Raw genomic sequence first — 17,455 nt, forward strand, 5'->3', positions numbered from 1 at the left:
ATTGTGAGTTTTTGACAACATGTGAGCCTTTGTCTTAAAGGGGCAGTGATAAATATGCACTGTTGAAAAGAACACATTCTAATCGGGCAGTAAAATTGTGAGCTTTGATATTATGTGTGGTACACTTCGTTTCAAATGATGCACTTACTTTCAAACGTCTCCAAAAGTGTTGAAGAATAACACGAAATGTCATGATTCCCATATATGCAGCTAATTTAATAGTACTTTTTACATCGAAAATTGGATGTAACGGCTGCTTATGTCAGTTTTTTTTATATGTGAAAAAAGTATTGCTATTTGTCGTTTTTTATGCAAAAATTCGAGGAATAAAGTATTTTTCTTGAAACTAAATCACCTTTTGCCGCATGTACTATAGATTGTTTTTTGTTTTTTAATGAATGCGCAGCTGAATCCGCGGCCAGAAATCCGGCCAAATCCGCGGCTACCTTGAGCTTCATAACCTTTGACATTCTATGCAAATAATAAAAACTGGTTCCCTGGTACCGGTAGTATATTATAAATTTCTTATTTCGAATGAAGCTGGTACCAGTGAAATCAGGAGGACTGAAGCAAAAATAATCTGTATCTAAGATTTATAGGTTTCTCATTACTTAAAAGTTACTTAGAAAATTAAATTAAAATTACAATGAAATTGTATTTCGGACGAGTGTTGATAATGGATAAAAAGAGCATGGAATTGTGCGAATTAATTGATATTAATTGCATTGTGACTGATTCAGACATGAATCAGTCGTCTGCTGTCGAGAAACTCTTTATAAACACAATTTTGAAATTTTATTAATAACACATTTTCTTTATCAAAGCATTCGTTATTAAATACAAACAGTATATTTAATTGAAGATAGATTTTTTTTTTTTTTGAATACGTTTCACGAAATGTACAGAAAAAAAGTTCATATTCACCATATTTTGTTAGTTTTGTTCGAGGGCAGTGACGTAATGATCATAACATTGCACTATTTTTACATGCACAGACGAGACGAGGATTTCGATTTGGGGAAAACTTTTGTACGTTGGAATTTTGTGATTTCTTCTAAGGTTTGTTTACTGGAAAGTCGCCATGGATGAGGAGGATGAATATATATTGGGTGAGGAAGACGTCGAGGAGGATGAAATGGAGTCCAGTGACTTTGAAGGGCACTTTGAAATGGACGATGATGAAGGTTCTTCGCAACGGGATCAAATTGAAGAAGACGACTTTCATTACGAAGTGCTAACGCCAGATGACAATGTACAACTCATGGTCGATACAATTCGTGAAGTTAATGTTGTTGTTCAAGTAAGTATAGATTGGTGAACTGAAATTCGAAACAGGGAGTAAACGTGTGTTGTCAGAAAGGCTAAAAAATGTTCGGAAAAGTTGTTAAATAAGATGTACAAATAACATGAATAATTATATGCATCACTGAGCTCAGACTCAGTCTCAGTCACATCAGGCATGTCAGGGAGGCTAAATTTTTTGGAATATATTTTTTTTTGATGTGGGAAAGAATATTGCAACCTGACGCTGCTTCTTTCTTCATATATCATCTCAATGAAAGTCAGTCATTGCATAAACGATGATAAGACATGAATCTGGGATTGAGAAACATTTCCGATTTTGCCTAAATAATATTTTGCCGTAAATATGACCTACTTACATGACTTAAGTTTTCTTTGCTCTACAGTCATAGACTTTGTACACAACCACTGAAGTGGTGTCAGGTTGCAACATTCTTTCCTTGATACATGGTTTTGTAGAAAAAGTAAAAGAAACATTTTAATACACGTTTGGATTCTGTTGGAATTGGCAAACCAAAACAAAGAAAAGTGGATTTAACGTTCAATCAGGGATTTGTTATACTCTGAGTCTGAAAATGTGTACGCTGCCTTAACCCTTACTCTCTGAGGGTAGTTTACTGCATGTCAGTTGGTTATGCCAATGCCCTCCAGCTGCAGTTATTTGGCAGATAACAAGTCTTAGCAGTGAAGGCTCCAATTGGCAGGAGTTGGAGGCCCTGGAGGGTGCCTGATACTGACCAGCTGGGGGCACTCACTTTGTTATCAGAGGACTCTCATTGTTCTCTGTGGCATGTATTGGAGTGCCTGTCCAGTTACCCTTGAAATGACATGGCAGATATTGGAGGGCCATGCAAAAACATAGGAGATTTTCTTGAGGCACAATTGGCATGCATTGGAGGGTCAAGTAGGGTAAGGGTTAATGCAGAGTAAAGTGTGATTATTTTGCATACAAAAAGGAGTGCAGAAACATGATTGAAATGTTCCAAACTCACATTTTCTCAAAATATTTTTCTTTACTCATATATGCTTATTTCAATAAATATATGGCAGACATCAGCAATCATGATTTCAAAAATTTTGATATTTGAATTTAAAGGGAATATACAACATTTGCAAACATCGAAAAATAAAACTACCAAGTTTTTGCGAAATACCTTAATAGGATGTTGGTAAATGACAGTCTAAAGCATCCTGTAAAATTATGGCACCTGGTATACTGTCATTTTCAAGAAAAGTGGTATTTTTGTATCAATTTCCAACGCTGATCGGCCGATCAGCGTTGGAAACAACTGGCTTTTTTTCAAATACTGGCCCCAATTGACCATTGCACTTGTTTGCAATCGATTACAAACCTATGAACGGGTACGAGCCAGCTAGACTGGTTCCCTGACCTTACAATTCCCCAATGTATGTAAACTGCTCTGTTTCTTCTTATATGGAGTCAGGGAACCAGACTACAGGAAAATGATCGTTTTTCTTGGTTTTTATAGCATTTTCGAACCCAAAACCTCCAAAAAGTCAGTGTAACTATATTTGCTTTATATTTCCAACCCCCCAATTCCATCTATTTCTGAAAATTACAGCAAAACCAAATGATGTATATTCCCTTTAAATAGAACAATATGAATGTGCAACAAAAATGCAAAATTAAATCACAACTTCCTATTCAGAAAAAGGGTTATTGGACAGCCCCCTCACACATTTTCTATTGCAGTTACCTATGGACTAAAGCAAAAGTTGTGTCGAAATACATGGTAAACAAGTCCTTTGATTTACAAAGCCTAGAAATATTTCTTGCATACAGCTTGCATCATATTTTCACTCATTCAAGATTAAGTATTACAAAGAAAATAGCACCTGCATGCAGTGAGTTATCTTTTTTTATACATGTTACATTCCACTTTTTACAAATTATTATTACAGTTTAGAAGTTTGCTCTGTTTTTGCAATGCAGGAATAATTTGGGTTTGCTTCTTAATAACTCAATTGTAAAAGTAAACACTAGTTGACATGATGGAGATAAAATGTCATGAAAGAGTGTCAAGCACAAGGAATTCATTAACCCTAACCACCCTGAATCCTTCAAAATCCTCTTTGCCAAAGTGGACGAATTTGGAGGATTGAGGTTACATGGCAAAAGTGCGTTACTGATTTCGTAGGATGCACTTTGTCAAGGTCTTGGGCCAGACCTTGTGTTGTTTTTGCTCAGCCATGCATAAATTCAGGCCTGGATTATGCTTGAAATCCTCCATACTGCTCCAGGATGTCACTGACCAAGCCTCAACATATTGACATTTGACAGTCACTGCCGCAGGATTTTGCAGGATTCAGACAGTGGTCACCCCTCCAAGGACAATATTCACAAAATAATGGAGGAATTTGCAGGATTGAGGCTATATACTATAGATTTCCATGAGGCCAATTGGAGGATTTTGCAGGATTGAGGCTTCATCCTAGCAAAAAGGCCTAGGGAGTTAGGGTTAATTACAATTCACAAATTCCTAAGACATTTTACCCGTATTGGTTGAGAGCCCATCACGTGGCCGGTCTTAAACGGCTGATAAAGACCAGCTGGCTGGTCTTAAACACTTTTCCAGTGTCACTTGAAACTCCAATGAAATCCGGTGCCTTTTAATGTTTTATTGGTAGAATGTTCACAATCCTAACTTAGGCATGCGCAGTACTACCAGTGAGTCAGAATTTCATAGTCCTAAATTCACAATACACCGGCACTGCTTCGTTCTGCACCACATAGCGCAGTACCTCAACATGCGCACCAATCTCCACATAAGGAGTTGTTTACGACACTCGGGAGACTACATGCAATAATATAGCTTTGGTGTCCCGAAAAACATGATGTAAAATTATAAGATTTGAGGCTTTGCATGGTGGGGTATCGGTATCGTTTTGGTTTTGCGGTAACACCATGTGGTAATAACTACTGCTTAGAAGATATTAGTTCTGAGAAGAACTTGTCCTGCTTATTATCAACTTGCTAAGTAGTTTTTGTTCTGTTTAGAACAGTCCTGCTGTAAGTTCTAAAAGAACTTGTCTTTGGTCTCAACGTTTCGACTAGCCTGCTCTAGTCATCCTGACGATGACTAGAGCAGGCTAGTCCAAAGACAAGTTCTTTTAGGACTGAGACCAAAGACAAGTTCTTTTAGGACTGTTCTAAACAGAACAAAAACTACTTAGCAAGTTGATAATAAGCAGGACAAGTTCTTCTCAGAACTAATATCTTCTAAGCAGTAGTTATTACCACATGGTGTTACCGCAAAACCAAAACGATGATGTAAAATTGTTGAAAAAAATTGTTGGAAATAATTTATGATTTTGACTTTTTTTTACTTTTGGACCGAAAAGTTAAAGTTATTTGACCGAAAAGGTATTATGAATGGGAATATATGAACTTAGGTAAGATTTGAGACTTTGCATGGTGGAGATACTAAATAATGAAAGGTTTGCGGAAACACCATGTGCGAATAATTTCTCAACTAAGAGAATGGTTCTGAAAAGAACCAGAGGTACCGGTATAAACTCGACGTTCCGGTCAGTATGCTCTGACCGTCTTCAGGAGAGAATGTATGAATATGTGAACTTGGCCAGAATATGTGAACTTGGCCGGTATTAAACACTTTTTTTAAGACCGGTTGGAGTCTGGATGCTGATAATTATCCGAGCCGAATATCAACATCCAGACTCCAGCCGGTCTTAAACACAGTGTTTAAAACCTGCCACATCCAGACTCCAACCGGTCTTAAATACAGTGTTTAAAACCTGCAACATCCAGACTCCAACCGGTCTTAAACACAGTGTTTAAAACCTGCCACATCCAGACTCCAACCGGTCTTAAACACAGTGTTTAAAACCTGCCACATCCAGACTCCAACCGGTCTTAAACACAGTGTTTAAAACCTGCCACATCCAGACTCCAACCGGTCTTAATACACAGTTAGGCCTATTCCCTCAGTAATGTGTATAGACACTTTGCCAAAAGTTACTTCTCAAAAAAGTTGTCAGAAATTATTGGAATTGTGACCGTGACGCAGTACCCTTAGTGTACAAATGAACAAGCTCGAAACGATCTCAGAAGCTGCAGAATCTCAGAAGTGATTGTGCCCTTTGATTCCTGGTGATTTCTGGAAGGAGTAGTGTTTTCAGTATAAACATCAGGATTTTGACCCTAGTGACCCCATTTTTCAGGACTGCATTAACCCTAACGTACCTGAATCCATCAAAATCCACACCCCTGTTTTGGAGGATTTTGGTGGATTCAGGATACCTCCATATTGAAAAAGTTGGGGGATTTTGTTGGATACAGGACAGTAAGCCTAGCGGTACTGCAGGATTTTGATGGATTCAGGATACCTCCATATTGAGCAGTTGAGGGACTTTGATGGATTCAGGATCTCAACAGATTTACTCCCTTCTAATTGGTGGATTTTGATGGACTCACTGGCCATCAACGATTTTTTGCATGGCAAAATTGATGGATTTTGGCGGATTCATGATACTTTCTAGTAAAAATACCTAAGGGGTTAGGGTTAAATTTGTAACCCTCATACCGGTAAATGCAAAAATACATTCTGTGCCAAGCTGTCCTTTCAGTCAAAATCAATCAAGTGACTTTTCAACAGTTACGAGCTCCCAGCCTACATATATTTAGCAGATGATTGATAACACAGCTGTGCTACCAGTTTGCTGCTTTTGTCTGTTGACTGAATTTAACTAGTTATAGTGCTTGTGAAAAATACCAATCGATGATCTGATTGTTGGTGACTAGCCTGTGTAAAAAGCATGGCAGGGGAAGTAGATGGAATTTTTGACTGTCTGTGACTGTTTAAACAGTAGGAGGTTAAAGTTACACAAAAGAGGGCCAGGGTCACAGGCACGAGTTATGTAAGTATACCCATTGTCAGGGCCTGAGCGACAAGGTGATTTATATCCATGCAAGGCTGTCACTGGAACGTTTGTTACTAACTAACAACCGTTGATCGATAATCGCACTGCACAGAGCTACATGTACATGTACAATGTATACTGTGTGTTGTGTATGTAATGTTGGTACACAGCAAAAAAACATCCGCATAAATATGTGTACATGTACTGTATTCTAAATTCAAATTCATTTACATGTATTAATTATCAAGTACCGGTTCATGTAGAACACTTTTGGTTTCTGCATACCAGCTAATTCTTTGTTTCTATACTCATAAAAGAGGCTTGGTGATTTTGTGCAATTAGAAGCATGACACAGTACATGTACAATGTATCGGTATACCATGTATACTGAGAGCAACCAACATACCGGTGTCATATGAAAATCGGACTCTTTTTCCCTTTTATTGGTTAAACCCTCTCACGTGACCGGTCCCTCTCCTAATTATCTATGCATGCACATTCGCAATACCACCAATGAGTCCGTATTTCATAAAACCTAAATTCATGCTACACCGGTACTAAACCATTTGGCTAGGAACCATCCTTAATATTGCAAAATCCTCCAATTGACACCATTTTAAAAATCACATTCAGCCTCAATCCTCCAAAATCATCCGACAATCACTGTTAAAGATGTAGTCCATCATTTGTAATTTGTGCATTTTGTTCGTTTGAAGCAACAAAAGTGCTCAAAATCTAATGAAGGATTCTGAACAACTAACCTGATGAAGTTTCAGCTCAGCTTCAGCTGTATATTCTGAGAAAAACAGCATTCTAGGATCTCAATTTTAAATCAAAAGTTGCTGAATCATGTTTTGAATTGTTTTGAATTGCAGCTATAGGCTACGCGATGTCGCAACGAATTATAGCAACCGCGCTCGCCTGTGCGTCGTTCCAATGCTTGCGCGCGCTGCGCCGAATAACAAAACGAACTACTAATTTAAATTTTCCTACATTGCCAGAAAGATTAATTTCACAGGGAGTTTAGTCCACTTACTATCTTTCAACCAAGTATGTTTTTCAACAGTAATACGCCAGTTACTTTTTCGGATGGCTGCAAATGATGGACTATAGCTTTAATGGGTTGAGTCAGTGCGGTTGATATTGGGCAAAATGCAGGGCTCAATTATGCATGACTGCACATAAACAATGCCAGGTACAGCTACACTGACATTTTTTTGCCATTCAGCCTCAATCCTTCAAAATCCTCCAAAATCCTCCAAAATCTTGGTGGATTGAGGAAGGTTCTATAGGGTGAAGTCAGAAAATGATTGTGATTGGCCTTAATTGAGCAAATCCAAGATCCACCTTCATTTTCATTTTTTGGTTTTTTTTGTTGCACTTATATATTCAATGTACGGTAAAAACAATGTATGTGCACATGCACGTGTATGGTGTACCGGTACATACATGTACCAGGTATGTCATGCATTGCACATTCGTAAGTACATGTATAGGCACTTAAAGGGAATGTACAACATTTGCTTATTGCTGCAATTTTCAGAAATAAATGGATTTGGAGGATTAGTACATGTATGTGATAGCAAATATTGTTAAAACGACTTGTTTCACGTTTTGGGCTTGTAGATGCTGGAAAAACCAAGAAAACCAATCCTGTTCTTGTAGTCTGGTTCCCCGACCCCACTTGAGATGAAACGGAGCAATTGATAGACTTTTGGGAATTGTAAGGTCAGAGAATCAGTCTAGCAGGCTTGTACCCCGTCACAGGTGTGTGATCAATTGCAAAGAAAACAATGCATAACTAATTATGAAAAATTAGAAGCAGGTGTTGAAAAAAGTCAGTTTTCTCCAACGCTGGTCGATCGGCCGACCAGCATTGGAAAACTACCATTTTTCTTGAGAATGACAGCCCACCAGGAGCCACGATTTTACAGGATACTTTAGACTGTCATTCCCTAACAATCCAGTAAGGTATTTCATGATAATTTGATCATTTTGTTTTGGGATGTTTGCAAATGTTGTATCTTCCCTTTAAAGGGAATGTACATCATTGGCTTTTGCTGTAATTTTCAGAAATGAACTATTTGAGAGGTTAGTATAATAGATCAAATATTGTTACACTGACATTTTTTAAGTTTTGTGTTTGAAAAGGTTTGAAAAACCATGAAAAACAAAAATGTTCAAGTAGTCTGGTTCCCTGACTCCACAAAAGATAAAATGGATCAATTTATAGATGATTGAAAATTGTAAGGCAAGGGAACCAGTCTAGCTCGCCTGCACCCGTTCATAAACATGTAACCAATAGCAAACACAATTTGGACTGAAAAATTGGCAAATTTGGAGCAGTAGTTCAAAAATAGTTAGGTTTTTCCAACGCTGGTCGGCCGACCACCGTTGGAAATGTTTACAAGAATACCATTTTCTTGAAAATGACTTCACACCAGGTGCCATAATTTTACAAGATGCTTGAGACTGTCATTTACCAACATCCTGGTAAGGTATTTCGTAAAAACTTGGTAGTTTTATTTTTCGATGTTTGCAAATGTTGTATATTCCCTTTAAGTTAAAACTATTGTTTGGACAGATGCCATTTTGTATTTTATTTTAAAAAGCATGCTATTTTTTAAAAATAGCAAACTATTTTTTTAAGAAGATATGTTTTCACTACTTTTTGACCCTATTTTTGGGGAGGCGAAATACAATGAAAAAAAAATGTATTTTCAATAGGAAATAAATATATTTTTTCTCTATTTTATTTCGATCTGGGGTAGTGCAGAAGTGAACCGTTTGCTGCTGAAGTTGGCATTGTATCAAACACAACATCAATTTTTTTTTAGGGCCTATGTCTCATAATCTATACTTATATTATTATAGTAATTAGCACCAGCATATCCTTGCTTCAAGTTCAACAATAACCAGCAGTGTTATTTAACTGCCGCGTTTAATTGGGTAGCACTTTAATATTATGAAGTGAGCAACAAATCTATTTCCAGCAATTCCCGCCTTTCCAAACCCTGTGGTTTTCCTTTGAAAAACAAGTTTTGGAGGACGCCCATTTTGTTTGCAAAGGTTCATTTCCACACATGGTACAGGGATGTACCGATACGTGTAGAAAGTTTGTACTTCCACGTACAAAGATTATACGTGTACAATGCATACATGTACCAGTTCCTGTGTACACGTGTTATAGTTATTTTCTCCATGATTAGGCCAAAAAAAAAAATAAGTCGGTCTCTGGTCAGCGCGCGCGTCGATTTTAATCATGCGCGTCGATCTTTTTTTTTTTGCCGAAATGTTCCGCGGTAGCTCCAACAGTGCCCTCTATTTCCGCACCTCCTCATTTTTTTTTACCAAAGAGCACCAAGGAATGGGAAATTGCACCAAGGCAAATGATTGAAAGCACCAAGGCAAATTATGGAGGACACCAATGTACATGAGGACACCAAAAAAGCAAAATAGTACCCCACCTTGTCTGTACAATCCAAGCTTGAAGAAAAAAAAAAGCCGCGTGGCCGCGTCAATTCTGGAGCTTTGGTCTGACCAGAGCCCGAATATTTTTTTTTTTTGGCCTTATAGTGTCTTCATAATCACACACACACATGACCTTTCCTATGGGTAGATATGTCCAAAGTCCTTGTGATAATGTCATATAAGATTAGGTCATGAATGAGCAATGTAAATTAAACTTTACCATCCAGAGGTTGTTGGAGAATTAAAGGTACATGGGTCATTCCACCGGGTTGGGAAGCAGTGCATGTTACATCCATATATTTGGTTATATTATTAAAAGTATCAATGCATTCTAAACAATTGCTCAACATAATATGTGTCTTAGGGTGTTTCAATACTTGAGAAAGTTTGAAATCATTTGAAAGTACCGGTACTTTGACAAAAATATGAGCAAAAATGTATTAATTCGGACGTAACATTGACACCGTGTCAATGTAATACATCATGTTACGTTGGATTGGATTCTGCCCCTTTCCCCCTAAGATCTCGGCCATCGAGTAATGAAAAATTATGAAACTCGGTACATGCATAGAACAAATACCCAAGAAATTTCATGACTATAGGTCAAAGGAGTTTTGGCTAGTTAATTATTCATATGCGCGAATGGTAATACGCTCTGTGTACACTACGTATATGGGGAAATTCAGTTTTTCGCTGCGCGGCAACTCGTGGTTCGAATTGTATGTTTTTGGTATCAAAAGATGCGCAAGGCTTGAGGCTAAAAAGTCAGAACAGCTTGGGTCGCGAAAAAAAGTTGGGGGGGGGGGTAAAAATCACTTAGGGATTAGTGTTAAATATAACCCTTACTCTCTGAGGGTAGTTTACTGCATGTCAGTTGGTTATGCCAATGCCCTCCAGCTGCAGTTAATTGGAGGATAAACTATCTTGACTGTGAAGGCTCCAATTGGCAGGAGTTGGAGGCCCTGGAGGGTGCCTGATACTGACCAGCTGGGGGCACTCACTTTGTTATCAGAGGACTCTCATTGTTCTCTGTGGCATGTATTGGAGTGCCTGTCCAGTTACCCTTGAAATGACATGGCAGATATTGGAGGGCCATGCAAAAAACATAGGAGATTTTCTTGAGGCACATATTGGCATGCGTTGGAGGGTCTAGTAGGGTAAGGGATAATGAGAAAAATAATCAAAATGGTAATTTTGTGTGCATTACAGTAGTATGCAGTGCACGCATACCTGTACACATGTGCCATAGAACAAATTTCTTGAAAATTATCTTCTCTAAATGTTTTGAATTGATTTCAGTAACATTGTATCGCAGTGTCCTACGTAATATTAATAGCATGTTATTGTGTAGAGCCCCTTTAAAGGGAATATACAACATTTGCAAACATCGAAAAATAAAACTACCAAGTTTTTACGAAATACCTTACTAGGATGCCGGTAAATGACAGTCTCAAGCATCTTGTAAAATTATGGCACCTGGTGTGAAGTCATTTTCAAGAAAATGGTATTTTTGTTTACATTTCCAACGGTGATCGGCCGACCAGCGTTGGAAAAACCTAACTATTTTTCAACTACTGCTCCAAATTTACCATTTTTTCAGTCCAAATTGTGTTTGCTATTGGTTACATGTTCATGAACGGGTGCAGGTCTGCTAGACTGGTTCCCTTGCCTTACAATTTTCCATCATCAATAAATTGATCCATTTTATCTTTTGTTGAGTCAGGGAACCAGACTACATGAACATTTTTGTTTGTCTTGGTTTTTCCAACCTTTTCGAACACAAAACTTTAAAAAATGTCAGTGAAACAATATTTGATCAATTATACTAACCCCTCAAATAGTTCATTTCTGAAAATTACAGCAACAGCCAATGATGTACATTCCCTTTAATGAACAGCTTGTGTGTGTGTGATGCATTCAGTGTCAGATTATGAACCATACAAGAAGAATCTCAGTTATTTGCACCTGGCAAGAAAAAAAGGGAGCCAGGGATGGTCTTGGAAAGTAAAAACAAGCCACAGGCAGGGATCGTCTCAGAAAACAACCCACAATGATCACACACAGAGCTATGATGAATTACAATGTACATCATGGAGCTATAAAAAGGCTTGACACATGTACAATGTGTGTACTGCACTTATTTTCATGAATGAAGGTGTGTACCAGTGCATGCACATGCACTTTGCTGGGGTCATAATGGGTCATGTGGATGATGATTTATGAAAGGAGAATTCCATATTGTAGACCATATGCAAAACGAAAGGTTTAACAGAGTAATTGCAGAATACCCCGCCACGCGAAAATTACCCCTAAAACTAAATGGCTGCGCAGTCGGAAAAGTACATGTCGGGAAGTGGATACGCGGATTATTTTATACGGGGTGGAGTTGAACGCTGGAGGGTCTAATGAGGGCGCTATTTTCCTGTAATAAGAAATGCGGCTAGCATAGCAGGACAACGTGAATTGAATGGGGAGCAGGGGGGAAATGTCCAAGTCCAAAGTAGGTGCCAGGAAGTGGATACGCGGATACAGGGGATACGGGGTGACTTTATTTAGATATTTTTAGAACGAAGCATTCATATCCATGTTTGAAATAACAAAGGCAGAGACCGCAACGTGAGTTGAATGGGGAGCAGGGGAAAAATGTCTAAGTCCAAAGTATCCGCGTATCCGGATACGAGGTGGGATAGGTGAGTGGCGGGGTATTCTGAAGTACATGTGTGTACATTTGTATAAGTATACTGTACATACATTGTGTATGACATGGTATAAGGTACAAAATGTATGTACATACATTTTCACTGTTTTTCTTGCTTGACATGCTTGAGTTATACATGAAGGGTCATGAGTGCAGCTAATGGGGCAGTGTGCATCACACGCATGCATATTATTTTGTTCAGCTGTCATACATGTGTAAAAATTTGGCCTTGATCATCAACCCTCCTGCTACATGTATTTAAACAGTCACAGACAGTCAAAATTCCCATCCACTTCCCCTGCTGTACTTTTAACACAGGCAAGTCACCTGCTATCTGATGTGTACATGCATTGCCATACCGTACACTGCACAGCTACATACATGCATTGTCAAGTACATGCATGTACATGACCTAATATGGTACACATGGGTACCACTACCAAGTACAATGTATCGGTGTGTACATGTACATACACACAGCAGTTACAAATTGTGTGTGTTTTACAACGTACATGTACATGTATGTGGACATGAAACCCATTCAGACACAATTATGCAGGTCTGTGATGCACAAGGAGTTAATGGTACTACATGTATTTAGGGGTGGTAGAAAATGGAGATTTCAAAATCTGGTTATTTATCCTAAAACGGAGATTTCACAGTCTCGAAAAAAAGTAAGACTGCTGCAAACTGCTTACTGACTGGATGGACCTGAAATATATAGTTCGCAACGTCAGGCCACATTAATTTTTAGATTTCAAAATCTCGTTATTTATCCTAATAATTCAAGGAATCTCTGTCTGTCTGTCTGTCCGTCGATTATCTCCAGAACTGGGCACCGTATGAAGTTGAAAATCGGCGGGTGTATTGCTCGGGGCCACAGAATGTGCAGTGCCAAGTTTGAAGTGGTTTGGATGAGCAGTTCTCGAAAAAGCTGCAAAAAAACCCAGTATTTTCGGAGGCAAACGTGGCAGCATAGAACATAACACCACGCACTGCCGTTCTTTTCAATTGTTTATGTCATGTTTAAGCTAAAGCGCGCGTGCTCAATATGACGCAAACAATGCAAAAAGACTGGCACGCGCACGTGCATTGTAGGGCGATACCATTGTCCAGTATGGGTGAATAGCACTGCATACCATGTTTTCGTTTGTACACGGGCACGTTATTTTTGCAGTCGACTAAGCGACCATTGTAGTTGGTCGAACTTCAAACTTGGCACAAACTTTGATGCAAGTGTGTGTTGTTTGCACGAGCAGTTCTCAAAAACTGCAAGTATGCAACCTATACCAGCGGCAAAGCAATTTGCGTTTCCCAAACATGCACATTTTAGACGGGCACTTCACTAGTTTCTTTCAAAGAGAATAAGAGTTACAATGTATGTTTCATCAGATGTTCCCCATTCAGCTCAGAGTCATGCCAACAAAATATGACGAGAAGGGTGACCGTAAGGTCAGAGCCAAATTCTGCTCAATGCACATCAAAAATCTGCCAAATTCCCCAGAATTACTCGAAATACACTATTGGCCTAAACACTTAAAATCACATGCAGATTGGTATATTGCCTTAATTAAGATTCATATTACATAATAAACAATCTAGTCACATAAATGTGTTGTGAAATTATTGGTAAACTTCGGGCAAAATGCAGATCCGGCCACGACGAAGTCCGTTTGCCAGTGAACCTCGGCACCTAAACCAGCCAACCTGTCCCATTATGCAAGGGTTTGTTTGAAAGGATTTAAGCTTTTAAACAAATGTACACTTTTTTTTCAAATTTGTTGTTTTTATTTGGAGATACAGGCCAAAATAAGATCACTTTATCACATCACTTCATGACATCTCTTGGTGTTCCGACTTTCATAATTTTTAAACTAAAGATGGTATCAGCATGCGGTTTTCACAGCAGTAATGCTGAGATTGTGCTCTTTTCAAATCTGTAAAAAAATATAAATTGACCGGGGTCGACAAACGACTCATGTAGCTTGATCGCATCACATATACATCATGTGGTCGGACGGACCTTGGATTTTACGGAATTGCCCTGTAGCAGCGTGTACCCCAACCAAACCTCTTATCAGACCTTTGTAAGAATGAAGATGAATATTGTCCTGAACTGAAATTTTGTGAATACATTATTCTGAAATATTCGTCATCTTGTCTCCCCCACCCCAGATTCCAGCCACAATCACAAGAATTCTCCTGAATCACTTCCGATGGGACAAGGAGAAACTCATGGAGCGATTCTACAGCGAGGACCAAGACAAACTCTTCAGCGAGGCTCACGTTGTCAGTCCCTACAAGAAAACTCCGGTCAGGCATTCGTCTAGGGTGAGTGTACACTCTCAGGAAAATAACAAGAATCGGGGAACCGCCAACATAGGGCTGGAAAGCTTAGTTGGTAGAGCACCGGAACGGCAATGCTGAGGTCGTAGGTTCAAACCCCGATGCAGTCCATTTCTTTGTTCAATTGGATAGCTCAGTTGGTAGAGCACCGGAACGGCAATCCGGAGGTCGCAGGTTCAACCCCGGTTCAGTCCATTTCTTTTTTTTTCAGTTTGATAGCTCAGTTGCTAAGATCCGGAGGTCACGGGTTCAAACCCCGCTTCAGTCAATTTCTTTGTTCAGTTGGACAGCTCAGTTGCTAAGAGCACTGGAACGGCAATCCAGGGGTCACAGGTTCAAACCCGCTTCAGTCCATTTCTTTGTTCAATTGGATAGCTCAAAATTTAGGAAAAGAAAGCCCAATTCTTAAGCTTTCTTTTAGTACAAGAATTATTAAAATCACTCATGTACTTTTCAAGTTACGGAATTTTGAACACAACCACCGTTTTAAAGTTCTGTCCACTGATCACAAAAAGGTAAGTGTTCTTTCAGCAAAGCGAAAACAAATCACATAGGGATGTGTGTGAATTGTTTTCGTTTTGCTGAATGAACGCACACCTTTTTGTGATCCGTGGACAAAACGGTGGTTGTGTTAAAAATTACGTAACTTGAAAAATACATGAGTGATTTGAATGATACTTGTACTAAAAGAAAGCTTATGAATTGGGCTTTCATATCCTAGATTTTCAAAGTGCTACATTCAGAGCTTCACTAAAACAATAGTCCCGACATTTGGGTTTTTTTTACTCATCCTCTATTGTCATTTGATGTTCCTTTCCAGGTAGCTACGCGATCTTCAGGTCCGGTCCTTGAACCCTGTGATATCTGCTGTCGGAATATAATAAGCACGGTAAGTGCAAGGGACCCTTGACCAGCAAATGGCCTACATGTAGCTACGGTCGTTGGAGTGTTAATTAACCCTAACCACCCCAACTCCATCAAAATCCATCCCCCCATTTCGGTGGATTTTGGGGGACTCGGTCCAGGAGGCCTGCACCCGATTTCACGAAGCGCTGCGATGCGTCGCAAGTCGAGTTACGACGTGTAACACGTCGCAACTCGCGACGCATCGGATCTTCCATTTCAAGAAAGTTGCGATGTGTTGAACGCGTCGTAAGTTCCTTGACAACGGCTTAAAACACGTCGCAAGTTACGACGTGTCTAGTGGTCATTGCAAAATAAAAAGAGTCATTTCTAAGCCAATTTTATGCCATAAACATTACACTAACGAGATTATAATACCCAGGCAATGTGTGTAAAGTTGTAAATAGAAAATTCGTTGAATAATTATGAATTAGACTGGAATATTGCAGTTGAAATTTCAAAGTAGCTATACAGTCCACTGAGAGCTTGTTTTTCGTCAAAATTGCATCGCACGACTGCCATTTTGTTTTACGTTTTAACAAATTTCGAGCTGAGATCCGACGACTCTTCGTTGAATATCAGACGACTATTTACTGTACGCTGACTGAATACATAAAAAAGTCACTGAGTTGTGCTATGAATACACCTACGACGTGTCCCACTTATGACGTGTTTTGTGAAATGGATCGCAGGACGCGTCGCAGCTGCGACGCATCGTAGAGTTACGACGCGTCGCATCGCTGCGATGCATCGTAAGTTACGAAGAGTTTGATGAAATCGGGTGCTGGTGTGACTAAATATTGATGGAGTGTGATGGACAAGGGCGTCAATCACTTCTCAAAAGTAGGGCGGACATACCTTGATGAGTACTAATGCGATTGCGATGCCCTAACAGCGTGGGGTTTGGGGCCCGCTTAACCCCTTAAGGACGGGGTGTAATGGGGACATTCCTCCACACATAGAGCAAGTGTCCCGCATGACTGCGCAGCCTTTGTGTGGTAACGGGACTGCACAAAAGCAGCAGCTGTGGAACTACCCACTAGCCGTGTGCCACGGCATACCACAGCTGGCAACTGCATTCCAATGAGGATTAGCGGCCACGGCCATGACCGCTTCCCGTGCGCATGGGGTTAAGGGCCCCGAAAATTTTTGGATTCTAGATGCTCTGTGGTTCAATCTGAGAGGCAATTTCTGACTTCTAAGATCATCTTGTAAACGAAAAGATCATCTTTTAAACATCATTTTCGAGTTTGGAGTCATTGAATCAGCTATTCTGAGCTATAGAATCATTATAATAGGCTACAATTGTTATTCGGAGACGAAAAAGTGGGGGGGGGGGCAAACGATATGATATCCCCCCTTTAAAAAGTGGGGGGGGGGGACTTGTCCTCCCCGCCCCCCATCGATTGATGCCCATGGTGATGGACTTAGGCCTGAATGCCTGAAGCAGTGCTAGGGTATCCGATTGATTTTGCTAGCTTCCCGTACTGCTATTGTGATAAAAGCCATGTTGAGCAAGTCCATGAATGTTAACCAGTGCGCCAGTGGTGGATTCCATAATGTCTTTTACAGTTTTGTATTGGAAGCACAGTGATTGATGGATTTTAGTGGACTTGGTCCAGTTCCTAGTAAAAGACGCTAGGGAGTTAGGTTAACGAAAAAATCCCCCCAAAATTGTAGGTTTTCTAAAACTTGTCAAAAAGTTTAAAAAGGAGTAAAAAATTTGCAATTAAAAAAAGATATGTACATTAACAATCTTCTTCCAACTTGACATTTTCAGCAATTTTTTTCGTCTACATGTAGATGCAAATCCTGTATGAATTTTTTAGAAGT

At 39.4% G+C, this 17,455-nt stretch overlaps 1 protein-coding gene across 2 annotated transcripts in view; it reads left to right on the plus strand.

Annotated features, from left to right (window-relative positions):
- The first annotated feature begins 956 nt into the window (after positions 1 to 956).
- The window catches only part of LOC119737786 (E3 ubiquitin-protein ligase arih1-like), a 32,234-nt gene continuing 15,735 nt past the window's right edge, over positions 957 to 17,455 (plus strand). For both annotated transcript variants that reach the window (XM_038212392.1, XM_038212393.1), the window contains exons 1-3: positions 957 to 1,300; positions 14,549 to 14,704; positions 15,540 to 15,608. In XM_038212392.1, the coding sequence (XP_038068320.1) occupies positions 1,082 to 1,300; positions 14,549 to 14,704; positions 15,540 to 15,608 (444 nt within the window). In that variant the 5' untranslated portion in view covers positions 957 to 1,081. The remainder of the gene's footprint in view (positions 1,301 to 14,548; positions 14,705 to 15,539; positions 15,609 to 17,455) is intronic.

This window comes from Patiria miniata, unplaced genomic scaffold (assembly GCF_015706575.1).
Source record: "Patiria miniata isolate m_02_andy unplaced genomic scaffold, ASM1570657v1 HiC_scaffold_3, whole genome shotgun sequence".
Lineage (NCBI taxonomy): Eukaryota > Metazoa > Echinodermata > Asteroidea > Valvatida > Asterinidae > Patiria > Patiria miniata.